This window comes from Cryptomeria japonica, chromosome 2 (assembly GCF_030272615.1).
Source record: "Cryptomeria japonica chromosome 2, Sugi_1.0, whole genome shotgun sequence".
NCBI classification, from domain to species: Eukaryota; Viridiplantae; Streptophyta; class Pinopsida; order Cupressales; family Cupressaceae; genus Cryptomeria; species Cryptomeria japonica.
This window is the reverse complement of record NC_081406.1, coordinates 504,529,465-504,550,321: the sequence shown is the minus strand read 5'-3', so window position 1 is coordinate 504,550,321 and position 20,857 is coordinate 504,529,465. Positions and strand designations below refer to the sequence as shown.

The 20,857-nt window shown below is 37.1% G+C and overlaps 1 protein-coding gene across 6 annotated transcripts in view; it reads right to left on the bottom strand.

Moving 5' to 3' along the window:
• Window positions 1-16,533, bottom strand: part of LOC131078926 (mediator of RNA polymerase II transcription subunit 11) — a 28,777-nt gene extending 12,244 nt beyond the window's left edge. For 3 of the 6 annotated variants that reach the window (XM_058016776.2, XM_058016775.2, XM_058016774.2), the window contains exons 1-2: window positions 16,075-16,528; window positions 15,856-15,972 (exon numbers count right to left, since the gene is read on the bottom strand). In XM_058016776.2, coding sequence (XP_057872759.1) covers window positions 15,856-15,972; window positions 16,075-16,167 — 210 coding nt within the window. In that variant the 5' untranslated portion in view covers window positions 16,168-16,528. Of the gene's footprint in view, window positions 1-15,855; window positions 15,973-16,074 lie in introns of all 6 variants that reach the window. The other 3 variants (XM_058016773.2, XM_058016777.2, XM_058016771.2) reach the window with 3 other exon arrangements.
• Between the last annotated feature and the right edge of the window lie 4,324 nt (window positions 16,534-20,857).

The following is a 20,857-nucleotide window of genomic DNA, read 5'->3' as shown; positions in this document are numbered from 1 at the left end:
AATTGCCACTGTTATTGATGTCATGCCCAGCAAGTGTCGATGTCGTTGTATATGTATAGAGGTGAAAGGTCATGTCCACATAGGGGCATGACTTTTACGTGGCTTATGCCACGTAGAGTCATGACCCTACGTGAACATGACTCTTCGTATGTTTTTAGTCACCATTATGGTTATTAGTTATGCATCAACACATTTACGGTGCTCGATACTATCGGGTTTAATAATACTTCGACTTCAACTGTCATCGGATAATGCAACAATGACAGTCACTATATATATATATATATATATATATTTCGACTTCAACAGTCATTGGGTTTAATCTGCCATAGGCAATCAGTAACATGTTAATGTTACTATCAATCAATATATATAATGTGATAAATATGTATAGATATATATATATTGCTTGCTTCAATCCGAATGAGGCTACATCCTTAACATGTTGGTGTTGGAAATAAGCCACACCCGGACCGATGATGGACTGGTCCAAGAGGGGCCAGTAGCTCAGTGGTAGAGCACTCCAGCAGCGTATGGAAGGTCCTAGGTTCGAGTCCTAGCTGGTCCATGTCTCAACATGGTATCAGAGCCAAGTTGGTAGAGAAATAAATAAAAGATAGTGACATTTTTAATTAAAATTCAGACTTGCATTTAGAATCAAAGGAAGGACAATCATGGTGAGCAGTGTTAGAGTGGAGGATAGACTCGAAGGCGCATCCAACTTTGTCTCATGGAGAATTCGAATAATAGCAATTCTTCAAGAACTCAAACTAGATGAATACATAGAAGAAGATACAAAGATGCTCGAAGACGAACCAAAGAAAACAACCTGGAAAAAACACAACAACAAGGCTAAGAAAATAATAATTGATGTTGTTAAAGATCACATTCTTCCAACCATATCAAAACTAACTACAGCTTATGATATGTTCAAGACTATTCAAAATTCATATGAAATAAATAATGCAAACAGATTGCTCACTTTAAAACAGCAATTAATGCATATCTACATGAACAAAGGAGAAACAATCACATCCTATTTCATGAGGATTTCAAAGTTGAAAGAACAATTGTCAACTATTGGAAATAATGTAGATGATATGGAGCTATATCTAATAACACTTAAGGGATTACCATCCAGTTGGGAATCCTTTATTCAAGGCATTAGTGCTCGACCGACACTACCGAAATTCGATCAACTCAAGAATGATTGCACTCAAGAAGAATCTCGACTAATTACAAGAGGGATGGGTCCAAACAAAGAGGGAGAAATTCAAGCACTACATGCTAACACAAGCAACAAAGGGAAGAAAAGGAAGTTCAAACGGAAGAGAGGAAATAATCACAAAAGCAGAGACTTCTCCAAGATTCAATGCTACAGGTGTGATGAATTTGGACACACTCACAAGTTCTGCCCAGAAAGAAAGAAAGCCCAAGCAACCATAGCTGAAGTCAAGGAAGTAGAGAATCCTCTATTATTCTTACCTTATCAAGCGAACTAAACTCAAACAAACATATGTGGATAATCGATAGTGGAGCATCACAACACATAACCGGATTTAGAGATCAATTCGAAACCTTTAGAGGGCACTCAACTGAAGAAGTTACAATAGGAGACAATTCTACCTATCCAGTGAAAGGAATTGAGACCTACTCAATTCAATTAAGAACAGGAGTTACATTACAATTGAAAGATGTTCTTTTTGTACTAGGTATCAAAAGGAATTTGGTCTCTATTTCAAGACTAGCTGATCAAGGATATCGTGTCACCTTCCATGAAGATAAAGTTCTACTCTGGCCTAAAAATTCTAACATAAAGAATGCTATTCCTATAGGATCTAGAGATGGTAGTTTATACAAACTATGTAATACTCAAAAACAAGCACTAAATCATGAAGTATCAAATTCTAATAAAATTTGGCATAGAAGATTAGGACATCTTCGATTTAGTGCCCTACCTTCTATAGAAAAGATCACCACAGGATTACCCAATCTAAAATCTGATCATGTTGGAACTTGTAAAGGATGTGCTCTAGGGAAGAACTCAAAAGGGTCCTTTCCCAAAAGTGAACACAAATCAAAAGTTGTACTAAAACTTGTCCACACTGATTTGTGTGGTCCAATGTCATTACCATCACTAGGGGGATTTTTGTATTACGTGATATTTGTTGATGATTACTCTAGGAAAACTTGGATCTATTTCATAAAACTCAAAGAATCAAATGAAGTGTTATTGAAATTCAAAGAATTTAAAGCCTTAGTGGAAAATCAAACTGGTAAGAAAATAAAGACTCTAAGATCAGATAATGCAGGTGAATATATCTCTTAAAATTTTTAAAAATTCTGCATTTCTGTTGGGATTAAGAGGGAGTGTACAGTACCTTATAATCTTCAACAGAATGAAGTTGCAGAAAGGAAAAACAGAACCATCATCGAAGCCGCTAAAGCCATGATGCATGATCAAAATCTACATATCTCATTCTGGGCTGAAGCCTCAAATGCAGTTGTGTACATTCAAAACAAATGCCCTCATTCAATCTTAGAGAATATAACACCTAAAGAAGCCTTTACAGGGAATAAACCAGATTTAAGCCATCTAAGAATCTTTGGTTGTCACATGTATATTCTCGTTCCTAAAGAAAAGAGAACCAAACTAGAACCCTCCGGGAAGAAAGGCATATTTATTGGCTACAATGAAACCACTAAAGGATACAGAGTCTATATTCCAGGACGAAGATCTATTGAAATCAATAGAGATGTCAAATTTGAAGAAGATGCTGCTTATAAACTCTCTCTAAGTGCAGAAGATGATCTAACCACAGAATCAGATGAAAATCTTACAATTGAGAATCAGAGGGAGAATAGCATAGAAAATCATGAACTTCAATCATCTAATTTTGAGAATGTTGAAAATCCTAACAACAAGAAAAGACCACTATGGGCAAGAAAGATGATTGAAGAAAATAATGTGGAACCTAATGAAATCTTAAAAGAGAATAAGAAAACAAGAAGTCAATCATGCTATGTTGCACTCATGACCGAGCTTACAAAATCTGAACCATCAAATGTTGAAGAGGCTTTAACATGTCAAGCTTGGAAAGATGCAATGATTGAGGAATACCAATCGATCTTAAAAAATGATGTCTGGGACATTGTACCTAGACCAAAAGACAAATCAGTTGTCTCTTCAAAGTGGTTATTCAAAATCAAATATGCACCAGATGATAGTATTGAAAAACACAAAGCCAGATTCATTGCCAGGGGGTTTTCTCAAAAGGCTAGAATTGATTACAAAGAGACATTTGCTCCAGTTGCCCGATATACTTTTGTAAGAACCATTATTGCCATTGCACCGTCCAAAGGATGGAAGATACATCAAATGGATGTAAAGACCGCATTTTTGAATGGTGTTATTGAGGAAGAAGTATATATAGAACAACCTGAAGGCTTTGCTACACATGATAGAAATCTCTGTGTGTGTAGACTGAAAAAAGCTCTCTACGGCCTTAAGCAAGCTCCCAGGGCATGGTACGAAAGGATAGATAGTTATCTCTCCAAGCCAGGATATTCCAAAAATGAAGCAGATTCTAACATATACTTCAAAATATCAGATGGTGACATGATAATACTTGTTCTCTATGTTGATGACTTGTTGATAACAGGAGAAGATCATCTCATTGCAAAATGCAAACAAGATCTTGTGGCTGAATTCGATATGAAGGATCTAGGTTTACTGCACTATTTTCTGGGTCTAGAAGTATGGCAAAAAGAGAATTATATTTTCCTAAATCAAGGAAAATACAACAATGATATCCTGACCAAATTTGGTATGATAGATTGTAAACCTTTATCCATTCCAATGGAAACAAATCTTCATAAGCTCAAAAGTGAAGCAGTAGATTCAGAACCTACAGATCCTACATACTATAGACAAATTATTGGATCTCTTATGTACCTGGTAAACACTCGCCCAGATATTTGTTACGCTACTAATGTGTTAAGTCATTTCATGTGCAAACCCTAGAAGATTCGCCTAATGGCTGCTAAGCATATTCTGAGATACTTGTGTGGTACTATTGGACTTGGCCTAAAGTATAAAAATGTTGAGATACAACTCCAACGGTATTCTGATTCCGACTAGGCAGGCAGTTCCATTGATCGTAAAAGTACAACAAGGTGTTGTTTTAGTCTTGGATTGGCGATGATATCCTGGTTTAGCAAAAAAGAGTCAGCAGTTGCTCAGAGTTCCACTAAAGCCGAATATATGGCTGCCTCCATGGGAGCTCGTGAAGCAATGTGGTTAAGGAAATTGCTAGTTGGACTATTTGGGAAGCCCCTGAACCCCACTGTGATTCACTGTGATAATCAAAGCTGCATCAAACTTTCTGTAAATCCAATTTTTCATAATCGATCCAAGCATATAGAAATCCCTTACCATTACATAAGAGATATGGTAGACAAAGATGTTATCGAATTGACCTACATCAGCACTGAAGAGCAAAGTGCCGACATATTCACCAAACCTCTTGCAAAGTTGAAAGTGGAGTACTTTAGAGGTAAACTTGGTATTACTAAATTATAAATGAAATTTCTGATATTGAATCTTAATCTTATGTAATTTGATATATTCATGAATATCTTGGATGCAATATTGCATGTATGTGTTATGTCATGAAAGGTGACGATCTTTCATGTGATGTATGTGTAAGATCGCTATTGTAGGGTGACAACCTCCACAATAGCCTGATCTGTTATCAAGATTGACTACATTAAGTTGCTGTCCCGGAATGTGCCGGAAATCTTGATACTAAATTTGTTATGTTGAGTTATTGATTTGTTGTCGTTAAGTGTTGTTCCGAAATGTGTCGGAAATTATGATAACAATCATATCATGATTGACTACATTAATTTGCTGTCCCGGAATGTGCCGGATGTCATGATACTAAAATTATTGCATTTGTGATAATGACAATTTTACAGTTGTCACTAGGATCAAGGTTGTTATCTGATAAGACTTCATGTAGTTGTTGTCCCAAAGTACTGGATATCAGATAATCCATATCTCTCTGAGATATGAAGTATTTCACTAGTAAGCATTACTGAGTGAATGTATATGATCATGCCAAATAAATATAAATATCTAGAATGTTGTTCCTTAAACTTAATTATGAAATTCAATCCTCTTTTGCTAAGAGGGAGTGTTAAGGATGTAGCCTCATTATATATATATATATATATATATATATATATATATATATATATATATATATGTTTTTGATATTAGAAGCAGCCGAAAAACAAGGGGGCTGACCCATAGGAACAACAAGGAAAACAGTGGCAGAACCACTGTCCGCATATTAACAGCAGAGTTACATCCCTTTACCTCTATCAAAAACTATGATCATTCTACGTAAGTTTAGCAGATGTAAAGCAGTATTAAACAAAGTTTTAGACATATGCCACGCAAGGCAATAAACATAGAAGTTCAAATAAAAACATAGGCTAATGCTATCCGCCCGCAGGCTACCAAGAGTAGACAAAAAACCAGCCTTCCACAGCATAGAGACAAATCATTTCTTTTTCCCATGGCTCCTCTTGGGGAGGAGCTTTCTTGCCCATTCCTTGGTGAGGAATTTGAACAGGGCCTTGTAGTCTTCATCATCCTTGCCTTTACCTTTGGAAGCACTTTCCTGCATGAAGCATAGAGTGGTAGCCGAACAGCGCATCACATTCAACGCTAATTTAGAAACATCATGCATTTTGGTTTCCACCGCCTCCAGTCTGCTGGTGATATCCTACACATTATCAAATAGGGCCTCCACTTTTTTCCCCAGTTCCGCCAAGTTGTTGTCATCCTCGTCTTTTATGCTACTCGCCTCCTCCACAACCATCAATTTTTCCAGGCTGAAAGTCGGGGAGGGGGAATTTGCAGGCTCCGGGCTCTTTGAAGTTGTGGGGCTTTTGGATGCATGGGTGGAACTGACAGAGTGTGGGGTCGGGTTAGGGTGGAACAGAACCACATTATCAATTGGGCTTGAGTTCCCAATGTCATGCGAGGAGGAGGGGTCTCTCAGAGGTTTTTCCGAGGGTTTAGAGGCCAGTCTGCTTGAGCGACGGGGGGTGTTGGCCTCGTTAGTGATTTCCATGTCAGAATCAATCTCCTGGATTCTGACTTTCTTGGGGGTTCTGACCTCTTCAGTGGAGTGTTTTTTATTTTTCTTGCTACAAGAGCAAATTTCCGAGAGCCGAGGGGGGGCTAGCATTATGTTTAGCAGTAGGGTAGGCCGAAGGACTGGTATTAGTCACATTCTGGACAAAGATAGAACGGGGTAGGCAGAGGGCGAAGTGGAAGTTGTAAAGGCGAAGGATGAGGCCCTGGTGAAGGATGGGGAAATCTTTATCCTTTTTCTTGGCCTCGGCAATATCTTTGGCATTAGCATCCAGAGAATGCAGCAAGAAAAACGGAATGGAAATATAGTCCTTATTTCTCAAATGGTTAAGGAAAGGGAGATCGTAGTAATAGAAGATACCATACCTTCCCTCCAGCGTGAAGTATTTCATCACAATGTAACAGACCTCATCCCACGGAGAAGGGAGCTCCTCTCGGTTGAATCCTCCTGCCCTCTTCACTGGGTTTTCGCCATCACGGAAGAACTGGTTCAGGCTGGTGGTATTCGCAATACAGCTCTGCTTTTTCCATTTTCTCCCCTCCATAGAAAGACCCGTCGCCTGTGCAATAACCTCTTCATTAATTTTGAAAGAGACCCCCCATGGTAACTCTCTAGTCTTCCCAGGAATTCACAAATTGCTTGGAAAGTCTTTCATTGTTCCCCTTCATGCTTTCCATGAATTTATCAATGCTGCCCTCCGAATAGACAAACCACACCACCGGCTTAGCTTTAAAATCATCAACTTTATAGGGTTCCAGTCTGAGCCTGCCCCCCCCCCCCATTTTTGTTTCTTCCAACTTAAGTAACATTAACATGTTACCAATTGCCTACGGCAGATTAAACCCAATGACTGTTGAAGTTGAAATATATATATAGTAACTGTCATTGTTGCATTATCCGATGACAGTTGAAGTCGAAGTATTATTAAACCCGATAGTATCGAGCACCGTAAATGTGTTGATGCATAACTAATAACCATAACGGTGACTAAAAGCATATGAAGAGTCATGTTCACGTAGGGTCATGACTCTACGTGGCATAAGCCACGTAGAAGTCATGCCCCTACGTGGACATGACCTTTCACCTCTATGCATATACAACGACATCGACACTTGCTGGGCATGACATCAATAACAGTGGCAATTTCATGATCCAGCAAGCAGTCGATGATATTCATAAAAGATTAATTGACAGAATTATATACATACATTGGTGGTCAATATATTCATATCAGTGATCTCATCAAAAGTCTGTTCTTACTATATAGTATTAGACTATTGTTTTCTCTATCTCTGATCTAGATTCCTTAACAGCCTCTAGTCAAAGGATGACTGCAATGATACAAAGGCATTGCAAAACCAAAGCTACAAACACCTTATGCCTTAAGTTCACCAATCGCATTCACAAACAAAGGGAATTGTACATTGCTATCAGTGAACCAGAACAGAAGAGTAAAGAAAATAAGACCAAACCACAAGCAAACAATGGACAAGAGGCTGATAAGGAGACAGTAAGCTGGAATTATGGAGGCCACAAGGAAGAGGCACTACAGATTAGAGCAAGGGAAAATGCATTTTACCAATGAACGATAAATGGGTTTAGCAGCAATCTCAAGTCCATGTCTCCAAATATGCTTGCTGGACTCTGTCAGGCACAGACTTGTCTCTGTAATGCAGGAAGCAATTTAGCAAGCCCTCCAAATCATAACAGCTAAACAGCACCTGTTTATTTTTGGCCCTCCAAATCAGTCCATATCGTGGTGTTTTTCTATGGAGAAATGAAGATTGCAGAGTGGAGGTTCCGTATGGAAGAGGGTTCTTGTTATTAAACTTCAACAATTAACATTAGGGCAATTCGGTACATTTAGGCTTGAAGTATATTAGAGTTTGGAGCAAATCTTTCAATTTTGTTTCTTTAAGATCCTCCAATTTGTGTTGACTGCCAAGAAATTGCTCATTCTATAGCTAAAAAGTACAAGAGGCAGATTTCTGTAAACTTTGAATTTCCTTTGTTTGCCAAAGTTCTCCCAATATGCAGCAGTAGTTAGTCCAGTTTAGGTGATTGAAGCAAGGAACCAGCCCTCTCTGGAGGTTGGTCTCAACTATCAAAGCCCAAACTCTATGAGACCATCCCATGTTTCAATAGGTAGTTGAGTTGGTGACTCAAAAAGGGTGCATACTTCATTGACAACATGAGTTTTTACTCCTGATTTGTTAAACAAAATAGGTGTGGGGTTTGATTCCACGGGCCAGGGACTGCTAATGAGTTTCTTTTAAGCTGGTACAACAGGGAACAAAAATCAGAGTTCCTTTTAACCCCAGCGTACAAATAGTATTGCAAAACACCAACATTATTGGCATTGAGAACCACCTGATTCATCTTCATGGGTACAATTTTAAATTTTTAAGTTTGAGTGGAAATGTTCAGATATTTGCCGGCTGAATTTAATCACCTTTTGCGTCTGATTATCAATACTTTTTACAGCAATTAGTTTTGTGTCAAAAATTAAAACTTGTTACATAGCTTAACAAGTTGCCGTCCTTTTTGTGAAAAGAGTTTGCAAGTCATAAAGTGGCAAATTCCATGCAACAAGGAAACTTCAATCAATTGATGACATTGTTTCCGCAACAGGCAGAGGAGGAGATTAGTCAAGTATAAACTATAAAGTGAAGAAAAGGGAGTTTTTTGTGCCTGTGAAGGACATAACTAAATTTTTTTCATGGAAATGAAGTAAAGGAGGAAGCACACCCTCTATGCATTTTAGTGATTGTGTTGGACTTTATTGGCACATTGGATCACGTATGTAAAAAGGTTGGCAAAATGCAGAAGCAAAATCCTGCAGCATTATCTCAGAAAGGGTCTTCTTCTATACTTGTTCAGAATTGATTGTCAGTGAGCATCCATCTATCAGCAGAATTTAGGAAGGGTCTAGAAATGTTGCTGGTTGGGTGTATACTGTTTTGCACTTTCCATTGCAAGATGCTACTGTCCATCGGTGGCTTTTCAGATCAATGCTGTACTACCAAACAACGAAAGCTAAGCTGGGCAGTAACCTAATTTGTCTATCTCTGCACTTGCTTATCTTTATGTTGATGTAATTTGGTTCATGATCTTTGTAAAACCTTGCTCTGATAGCATTGGACATGTGAATTTGCAACTGATACTGAGTTGCCAACGATAGGCATCTGGTGAATGAAGTCTTGTCAAAAGTGCCAAGCCATTTAGTGGTAAACAAATTCTCAATGTTTCCGGTGTCACTTAATGGGTATCATGTCATCTTTAGTTCAATCATGATATCATTGAGTTGCTAAGCCAAGGAGCAATTTGCGAGTATGCAGCGCTCTTGCATATGTTTCTCAGACTGCATGAATTCAGATAATTTATTAACAGGAATAGTATATGGAATCTGTTAGACACCCATGCAACAATCTTCAATTTATTTGGATGTCATGTCTTAGCAGAGGCATCTGTTCAGAAAAGCTCAGTTCCTTCTAGCTAATGAGTAGATAAACCAGGTTTACCATTTTATGGATAGCTTTAAAAGCAATGGCCCAAGTAATTGTTCGAATACGTGCCTTGATTTTGAGTAATCTGGAACTAGCAAAGGTCAAGGCAGTTAGAATAGATCTTTGGTCTCAATCCTATTTGGAACTCTCTTCAACATTTAATAGCAACTACCAACAGTCATATCCTAAAAAAACATGGGCAGGGTAATGTCATTTCCATGACTAGCGACCAAGGTCAGACGATTTTGTAATGTTCCCTTGTTGAAATAGGATTTATTAATAAATAATAATAATCAAATTAAAATATAAAAGAATAATAATAAAATTTAGTATAATTTAAATTTAGTTAAGTTTAATGAATGGTCAAAAGGCATGAAATGAAATATTGTGACTCCCTCAAACATGAGATATAAAAGAGAGAGAAGAGAACTTCATTTGGTGAAATAAAGAGATGAAGGAAGAAAGAAGGGAGCAAAGGGGTTAAGGAAGCATTAATGGGAAAAAGATAAGGAAGTGACTCTTCCAAAGGGGCAGCAATGATGAAGGGTTGTGACCCTTTCGGAGGGTAGTAACTGTGAAAGGTTGTGACCATCACGAAGAGGTGTGACTCTCCCTCACATTGAAGGATATAAAGGGGTGAAGTTTACAATTGAGGAGGAGATAAAAAGGGGAGATCAATTTGAGGAATACTATATTATTCTCAAGGGCAACAATGAAAAGTGGTGACCCTTCCAACAATAAAGCATAAACGAGAATTCATTCCAAGCATTGAAGACTTATAAATCAATGGTGGAAATCAATACAATTAACAAAAATTCTCCTAAGAGAGAAAAGAACCTTCAGCAATCAAATACAGATCGAACCATTCAGCAATAGAACTCATCCAAGAGAGCAGAGTTCAGCCTTCAAAGAGGGAAACAGCATCAAATTGAATCTGTCCAAATTACCACAGCAGACTGAAAATACATAAACTGCACTAATTCTACAAGTATAGTGGACAAGATTTAGTGTCCTCCCAAAAGGGGACATTACAGATTTCTTCTGACTCTATCAAATCAAGCAGGAGATCAAAGCAAAACCAGGGTAAACCATTTAAAAAAAATTATCAGATACAATGATGCATGGGAATGGGATGGGGTTGGTTTCCCCTTTCTGAAGACAGAGGTATACTTCACCAAGGGTGTTGACAGAGAAGAAGCTCATGAAATCAGTGGAATATCCATGGTAATCTAGCAGGAATGCAGCACCATAAGCCTGAAGATGCAGTGATAGAAGCAGGAACAAATGATTTGACCTGGAATCCATGGGGTCATATTGCATATTCAGAGTAAGGATACATCAGACGACCCTGCATCCGAGGTAGCACCATCTGAGGCAGGCGTAAAGTGTGCAGAAGGATGGGGTGGACTGGATTTGCAATTGGATTCACGAGTAGAGGTAATCTCTGACAGATTAAGGCAAGGTTCGGTTCACAATATGGTTTCAGATATGGAAATTTCTGACTTGGTCCACCTCCTGGTTTACCTATCTTGGGCCAAAAACTAATTGAAACTCATATTCTTCCACTTCTTATCAAGGACCACTTTACTATGTGTGTAAATTGACTGCCAATAAAGATGAAGGAAATCTCTGGAGAAACTCTGCAGATGTCATTTGCTATAATTTTGAATATGAATCAGTTCCAATTATGCTGATGGACACATACTTGTTTCAGACTATTATTCATAATTTGCTGCATCTAATTAGTAATGATGTGCCTGCAATACAAGCAAAGCCATTTCAAAAGCTCAATGGTCTGTCCAGCTCTTCAGAAGCTATTCTTGACGTAGTCATTGCCATTAGTGGAGCTATCATAAATATCATCCAATCTATTGAAGCACCACAAAAGATCTGCAAGTTGCATCAATGAAACTAGTTTAACATCTCCACCTTTATATGAACAAGGAACTTGCAAATGGTTTGCATGTAACTACTGGCCACCGTAGCACTCTAATCAGAACAAATGGTTTAACAGAAGAACATGCAGCTTCAGTAATCTTGTTGGCAGATCTTCCAATAAATGATGAAACTTGAGGCAAACCACCTTCCAATAATTGGCATCTAAGCAAGATTTACACTTATTCTCGATGATGAAGCAGCCCTTGCTCTTGCTAAGCAATATAATTTAGAATCTTTGTTTATGGATTTACTTCAAACAAATGACCTTGATGAAGTACAAAAATATCTGCCATTGCAACTGAAAACCTCTCTGCCCATTCCAATACTTTGTCAGAATTTCCAGAATTTTTAAAGGTGGCTTTTATGATTGCCTATTTCTGCCACCTAAGCTGCCTGGTCTTTGCCCAGTTCATCATGAAATTTGCTCATCCAAAAATATCTTTTGCCTCCTTGAAGCAAAGGCAATAACTAAGTTGGTAGCATGGCTTGATCATGTAAATGTTGTTAATTTAGGATCAGACTGTAGCAAAAATAATCAGAAATGACAGAACCAAATCAATGTACACAATAAACACCAAGTATATCCTGCGAAAACCTCCCTCTTGGAGGTGAAAAACCCAGCAACAATTCTCAGATCTTATTAGCAATAATCAAATATATCTTTACAATGAGCTTCAACACTTGAAGCAATCAGCAAACTATGCACAGTAGTATAATATCTTCAACCTAGGGCAAACTGCAATGATGAACTTATCTGCAATACATATGATGTTGCTGTCACAAGCAGGGTTGCAGTCACTGAGGTGAAGTTCGCTGATCCTAGGATGAGGTTCGCTGCCTTCAGGGATAGTTCACTACCACTAAATGATGTTCGCTGTCCTTCCAATGATGATTGCTGTCAGAAAATGGTGTCGACTGTCTTCAAGAATAACTTGCTAAGTTCTGCTGTTAATCTTAGATGAATTCGCTGAATGGAGAATACAATCGCTGTGTGAATGATGTGTTTGAACAATGATATTGGCTTTGCATATATATGTGCCGCTAGCATCCCAATTCACTTAAGTCGGCCTTGTCAACTTTGGCGCCAAGAGGGATAGGTCATAATTAAAATACAACTGAGAGATGATCACAAGTTACATATACCGCCCACTTAGGGCTCGGCTAATACAGAAGTTATTTATGCCTTCTAAAGCCAGCAGGGCCACATACACGCTAAGTGTGCTAGGTCAGCCCTAGAAGAGCTCCGACCTAGCTACATACATCAACAAATGTATCTATTGTTGAAACATCTCTTGCAGCAATATGTACTCTTGTGGCCTGTTAATGGGCCTAAAAGGGTTCATCCTTTGTATGGTGAAGCTACGATAACAAAATGGATACCACCAGATCAAGATTGGATCAAGGTGAATTTCGACGGTGCTGCAAAGGGGAACCTGGGACCAACTGGTGCAGGCTGTGTGGCAAGGGATTGCAAGGGTAGAATCATAGCTAGCTGCAGTCAAGGGCTAGGCTGGGGCTCTAATAATGAAGCAGAAGTATATGCAGCCTTCCTAGCTTTCTGTATGGCAAAAAAGTTGGCCGTGAATAACCCTTCACCTTGAAGGGGATTCATAGATTATTGTGAATGCAATTTCAATAGGGTATGCAGATAATTGGAAAATTGATAAAGTCATACAGATTATAAAGAGACTGTTACAGAGCTTTAATAAATTTAAAATATCCCATGTGCTAAGGGAGGGAAATACCGATGCGGACACTCAAGCCAACATGGCATTCTCCCTTCAAATTGGAGAAGTAAAGTGGTCTGACATGGCCCTCGAAGCGTCGCATGACGTGGGCTTAAGTTAGTGACAAATTCAAATTTGAATGGCCATAAGCATTCGTTAAGGGATGTGGAGGTCAGTTAGAGTTGGTGAAAGCAATAATAAATGAAGTTGATGGAAAGATCTTGAGAAAAAGATCACATTAATAGATAGTCATGCTTGGGCGGCTATGATGGGGCTTAAAATATTGACATGACTCCTACCTCGTGCGACACAACTACGGGGGAAGTCCGAAGCAGGATTGAAGTACGTAGTTGGCACAAATTGGATGAGGTGGAGGTTAGATAAAAGCGCAGCCATGGAGTTCCAATTGTTTGTGGATGGCGGAAGTGATGTCTCTGGTAGGAAAATTGCAAGTTGATAGATTTGCTACATGTGAAAGGGCAAGTTTATAATTGCAACGGTTTGTTCGTACTCACACAGCGAAGAGGTGGCTAATGGGCATTCAAGCTGAACTTATTGCTTGGCAGATGATAGGTTGGTGGCAGCTTTTAAAAACTGATGTGGGCGGACGGTGCATTAAAATGAGTTAAGGCGCCAAGCTAAGCAAAGTATCGTCTGTGTGAAGAAAGCATATCTACTCCTGTGCTTGAAGGAAGGTGGCAATATGCAGGCGAATTTCTCCTTGTAGACCACCAAACCCATGGTAGCCTTCTGGTGAAGGATTCCCGATGAACATCTGACTCACATTTTCAAGATTGCAGACCAAACGTTCTTGAGTAGGGTGAAAATTGTTCTAGGGGATGAATATCTAAATGCCCAATAAAAATATCAAACCAATATCGATATTGCATCCCTCTTCATGGCCTGGTGCTTAGAGATTGAGACGAGTGACTCTGTTTTCTAGCTCATGTACAATTGTGTGAAGGAAGCTTTGTGCTAGGGTTTAGCGAACCTAATTGGTATGGCTCATCAAGGTGAAGGATTTGTGTGTCCTGGAGGAGATCGGCTACATGTAGGCAAATATTTTCACCTTTAAGGCCCTTCCTCATTCGGAGTGCCAATGGCAACAAGTAGGTTAGGCAGGCTTCTGCTCAAATCGGGTTAAAAAGCATAAAGGACTTCTTTAAGTCCAAGGAAGCTCAAATGGTGCGAGCTGAGGTGGTAAAGTGGTTGTCGAGGCATGAGAACTAGGAACAAGCAAAGGAGGCTTCTCCTCCTAAAAGGAAGTGCGGCAGGCCTATGGGCTCTTATGGTGCGAAACAATGATGACTCCTGAAGGGCGTCACTTCCTCAACTGTGGAGAAGTAGAGCCAGGAATCTGGTGAGAAGGCGGGAGCTGTGGCGACAGAGGACCGTGGGAAAGGAATTGCGGTGCAGGTGCCGAGCTCCTAAATTTGATAAGTAATGTTACTATGCTGATACTGAGTTTTGGAAAAGGGCTTCAAGCCCATTTTGTAAAGAATGGCATATAGTTTCTAGGTGGCGAGGGCTAGGAGATACAGGTTTATGGGTTTTTTTTGGTTATTTGTTTTCATTATGCTTGCATGAAACAGACATTGTAAATTTTTGATAATCAATACAAGGAACCAATTACTGATCAAAAAAAAAATATGTACTCTTGTGAGTGATTCAGTCAATGTAGAACGTGAGGTCCAGATTTTGGATCAAGCATATATGATACAACCTTTATCAGATATTCTACACAAACATAAAACAAAGGTGCTCAGGCAGCAGGTAGTATGGACTGTTGAAAACATATTCTGCAGTAGTGATTTTGCTCACGCGATTTCTACTGATTCTAACCTACACACAGCATTGGTTGATGCCTTCTGTTATGGCCATTATAATTCTCAGCAAGTTGCAGAAAAGGCTTTGAAACATCTGAACAAAATTCCAAAATTTTCTAGGGTCTTTCGCAGAATTTGTTAAGTTTATTGCTATTAAGATTGACTTGTTATAGTGGTTTGCAGCATATGCATAAGGTTCCAGTGACATCTGTTTAGGATTTATACAAATTGTTTTTCTTGACAAAAGTTCAAAGGCAATCATGACTCGTAGGCAGTCTCAGGCTAGTGGAACATTTACTGTGACAATAGATACATCTGGTAAAGCACTTGATAGAGGAACAAAAGTCACTCTTTGCCTCAAGGATGATAAATTGGACTATCTTGAAGAGAGGCTTTTGAAGGACCTGACTAAAACAAATTCAGAGTTCATAAGCTACCCAATTTCTCTATGGACCAACAAGACTGTAAAGAAGGTAGTTTCAGACAAGAAAAGAAGAAAGACTAGGAAGCATCCCATGAATAGAATCTTGTTAACAAGCAAAAGTTTATCAATATGAGAAAGACAGAAGAGATCACCAAGGAATACACTGCATTTTATAAGAGCCTAACCAATGATTGGGAAGAACCTATCAAAGGGATATATTAAACCTATACCAAAAGAAATCTTTTTGAAGGAGAAAACTCATACCTTAATAGACTGCATAAACTCACGGCAATTAGCATTGATGCCGTCCATCTTGGGTCCTGAGGCATTTGCTAGCTCTTCCATCACGCCGCCTGCTAACTCTAAGGCATGCACTATCCTCTGCCACATAAAATCGAATGAAACCAAATCAAACTACTCTAACCCTAGGCTTAAAACCAGATGATACAATTAAATGAAGAGTGTGAGCGTTGAGAATAAAACCTTCTCGACATGGTAAAGGCGCTGCAAGGATGTAGATTGTGCAGCTGCGGTTGTGTTGATTGGGTTTGCCGCGCCCCCCATCGGGCTCGCCATCACTGCAACTCTTGGCTTGCTTAATTTTTAAAGCACTACTAAAATAAAATGAATGGATAATTGGAAATACTACCTAAACCATAAAAAATTAAAAAAATTCTGTCCATAAGAGTTCGAGCTTCTTCCTTGTTTTACGGTAATATTTTCAGAAGAATTAGGGCTTCCGAACTCACGTTTTTAACTGCTTTAGATTTATACTTCTCTGTAAACTCTGTTTCTATAAAACAAAAGCCTCATCACTGGATTTAAGACAGTAGGTATTTCACGTAGAAATTATCTTTTCAGATGCTAAGTCATCCAACTTAATCTGGCGTTTCTCGACGATTTTGGGAGCATTTTTAATGATGGTTGAGAAAAATAATTATTAAATTATATCTAACTATCACTTGCATTTATAGTAGATGTTAAATTTTAAATATATCTTAATATTAGTATATCTATCTTTAAGGAATATAACTAGTGATAAGTACTTGTCACTAGTGTGGTTAGTCTAGATAAAAGTAAAAATGAAGAAAGAGGAGGAGAGGAAGATTGAGATAGAGAAAAAGATAAAAATAGAGAGATATTAATAAAGAGATTGACAAATAGAGAGGAAGAAGTAGAGGGAGATAGAGAGAAAGAGATAAAGAGATAGATAAGTATATAAGAATAGGGGGAGAGAGATGAGATGAATAGATGAAGAAGGAGAAATGGAGATATATGTGGCACTCTATAGAGGGATAAAGAGATAGAGATAAGCATATATGTTGTTTGTTTTTATTTTAACAATAGCATGTGGAGGAATGCTATTTGGCAAACACATTTTTATATGAACTATATTTTTTTAATAAGTGTAATTTATATTTTATAATAAATATATGAAAGGTTGTTAGATATGATGAGTTGAGTAATATGTGTGAGAAGTTATATTTATGTATAACTTTAAAAAAAAAATCAATTGTATATTTTTTTAAAATATTTTATGGATATTAAGATTATTATCTAGTTTTAATTATAAGGAAAATGTCATTTTGTATAAATCCAAATTAAACAGATAAATAAAAATAATTATTTAATAATTGAGCTAGCATAGATAATTGAAATTGAAGTATGCTTTATAATTAAATAAAGGGATAGGTGTGCATAGTTCTAGAATCAATGATGGATAGATGATTGTAGGTGTTGATTGGAATATTTTGTCATTGTTGAAAAACTAGTATTATAGTTTGATGAATGTTTGAAATTCTAAATTGATAAAGAAAATGATGTAGATGGATCTTGAGCTCCATGAATTCGATCTCAATTAGCATGAACTCCATGTAATGCACAAAATTCATCTATGTTGTGTGAGAATGGACTAATAGAATGTAATCATGAAAAGTGTCTCACCATTGTCTTATAACTAGCACTTGCACCTTTAGGAGGTTCAAAGGATAGCCGATAGAAAATTAAATATAAAATTTAAATATATTTTAATATTACAAGAATAATATGCATATCAATAAATTAATCTAATATTGAATTTAAGTAATGAATAATTTCCTATAATGTGAATGATATGCATATCAATAATTTGCTTGTATAATGTGAATGATGCATTTTTTATTTTCTCAAATAAAAGTTTGTGATATTTTGTTCATATTTTAGATTTCAGTTTTAGTTTTAAAAAAATCAATTTTAATTATGAAGATAAGCTATTATTTTTTCAGTCAAGCAGCCCGTCAGCCAAGCCCATCGGATGAGTCCCAGCCTCAAAGTCGAACCCAAGACCAATGGGGAGCAAACCCACGGTCCAAGCCAGCTCTGCTACCTGTCTGGGCTTAATTATGAAGAAAAATTATAACCTTTTAATTTTTATTTTATTTTTAACTGTTTACAAATTTATTCATATTTATAATATAATAATAAACTTAATTTTAAATCTAGTTATTATTTATTATTTTTAAGATTATATTATTTTAATTATATTTACATAATATTAATTATAACTCTTGATTTTAAATATAATTTTAATTGAAATTGAAATTTAATTTTTAAATATAATATTATTTTAAACTTTTAATAAATTCATTATTTTAATTAGAAATAATTATGATATATAATTTTATTTTTAAATTTTAATAAATATTCAAACTTTAGAGAGACGACAAATTCAAAACCATATTACCCCATGCCATGTGTAAACCGTTAAAGTCACCACTTATTTGGACTGAAATTTAATACTGATTGGTGAAATCACAGTGTAAAATGGCCAGCATTTTGAGATTTGTGTTTTTAAAACTATATTATAGAATATAGTTTTTAAAACTATATTATAGAATATAGTTTTTTAATGTCACTGATAATAATGCATGGAAAACGGCAATAAAAACATTTACGAAAAAATGGTAGGGGAAAAACTGAACGGTGTTTACCTTTTTCAATTGATGGCATATTTTCAGGCACACTATTTTCGACATATTATTTTTTTTAGGTGTGAGACAACTTTTCTGGGAAGAAATAGTGTGGCAAGTCCACTTATAACAAAAGCCTATCGGCTAAATATATGCATATGTTAAGATGGTTTCTAGAGACATTTATTTGTAAAGTGAATAAGTTCTCATAGGTCAAACCCTTTAGTGAATTAAATTAATGAAAACAAGAAATATTAAAGGCAACATTTGCAACCATGTAGATGTCCTATGTGAGGAAGCTTGATAAGTGAGGATCTTCTCCTTCGAAAAAGTCCATTCAATTCAATATTCATTTTGAAGTGGGGAAGATAACACAAAATGAATACATTTAGAATTGTGCTACATGAGAACAACTTGGAACAAAATACAAAAGGATGATTCAAAGAGATAGTGTGAAACTAAGGTTTTTGAAAACTTGTTGTCAAATGGTTAATGCAATAAAAACATGCAAATATAGCATACATTAAGATAGAGGTGAGATCAATTTTAAGAGTAACTCAACTAGATTAGGACCACTCTATAAGTTTGGATAATAGATGGATGATGGATTGTATATCTTGGATGATAAATAATCTTAAATGAGGAGGAGACAATGTATTTTATAATTGACAACACATAATTTAATAGTTTGACGCAAGAAATAGACAATGGTTAGCTTGAAAGGAGTCAAGTTGAGCCTATTTTGAAATTTTTAATTTGAATCTTTAAGGGTTGAGTTTGTAAGTATGAAAATGAATGGGTCAAATCCACAAGAGTAGAATTAAACTTGGGAGGAGAATACATAATATAAGATTTGATGAATGTCAAAGGATTGTAATTTTTTTTTATTCAAAAACTAAGTTTGGAAAGATTTGTTTCTCATAGTTAAGTTAATATGGAAGTGGGTTTACTATTAACAATAAAAGATCTAGTCTCCATGATCCAATATTACTAATCGATTCCATTTTCATCCAAAACAAGGGGTAAGAAGATCAAGTGTTGAGCATGGTGGATAAGCTCCTCAATCTCGGTCCCAGACCAAGTCCATCAATACCCAACAGTGGTTTGCAATGCCACCTAACCATGTGGTACCCTTAGGTCCACCCCACTATGCTCATGTAGATAGTCACAAGGCCCAAATAGGTATAGAAGCATACGAGAGGGAGAATAGGGTCACACAAGTGTCAAACAAGGAGCATACACCCAACATGAACATCTCATCCAACATATACATATTTGTGTGTGTATGTATGTATGTATGTATGTATGTGTGTACGTGTGTATGTGTTACGTACATACATACATACATACATACATATATATATATAGAGAGAGAGAGAGAGATGTGACACCAAAGCAATCCAAATCGTGTACTAAGTAAGTATGTATCCAAACAAGAAGAACAACATCAAGTCATCAAGTATAGATCAACTCATCAACCAATCACCTAAGAGATAGTAAAGCCCAATGGACAACATATAATTCAATCACATGAATCCACATGGAAGGAAAACTATCTTCCAAATGCTACTCATATCTATAGGGCTAAGTACATAGAGGAAAAGAGCAGGGAGTGTCATCGCATGTAGCTTGAAGGGATGTCTCATGCAAAACCAAACATTCTCTCATACAAATGAGAATGATGACTATGCAAGTCCCAACTCTACATGAGTGGGCATGTCTCTCCAGACAAGTTCCAATGCTCCATGTGTGGGCATGCCTTCCCAAAACACCCTTAGCCTCATGATAGAATTCAAGGCATGCTTGGGGCATCCATTATCTTATTAGTGTTTAATTCGCAACCCCAAGTTTTAATTAAAGTTTTCACTTGATTATGAAAATGCTTGATGAGTTAACCTAGTGGCCCCTTTATGCCTCGATCCCCATTGGACAACACTCCCATCATTGACCCTATTACCTACCCTAGGCTTAGTGAAATCCAAAATATGAAACCATTTGACAAGATACCAAGTTACAAAGCCAAATACTTTCATCAATTGAGCCCAAAAATCCCCAATTATGATCACCTACCTTTTATGCCCTGCATACCTAGCCCCATTAATTTCTTTGTCTTGAAAATATGAGTCTCCTCTCTTTTGTTTCTATATTTTTTGTAGTTTTATGTTTTTGCCTTTTTTCACCTCGGAACCCCGGAACCCCAGAGTCCCAAGATGCTCTTTGCTTGGTTTTGAAGTCCTACCCCGGAACCCCGAAGTTCCGAGGTAGGCTTTTGTTTCTTGTTTTTTTGGTTTTTACCCCGGAGTCTCGAGGTCTTGCCT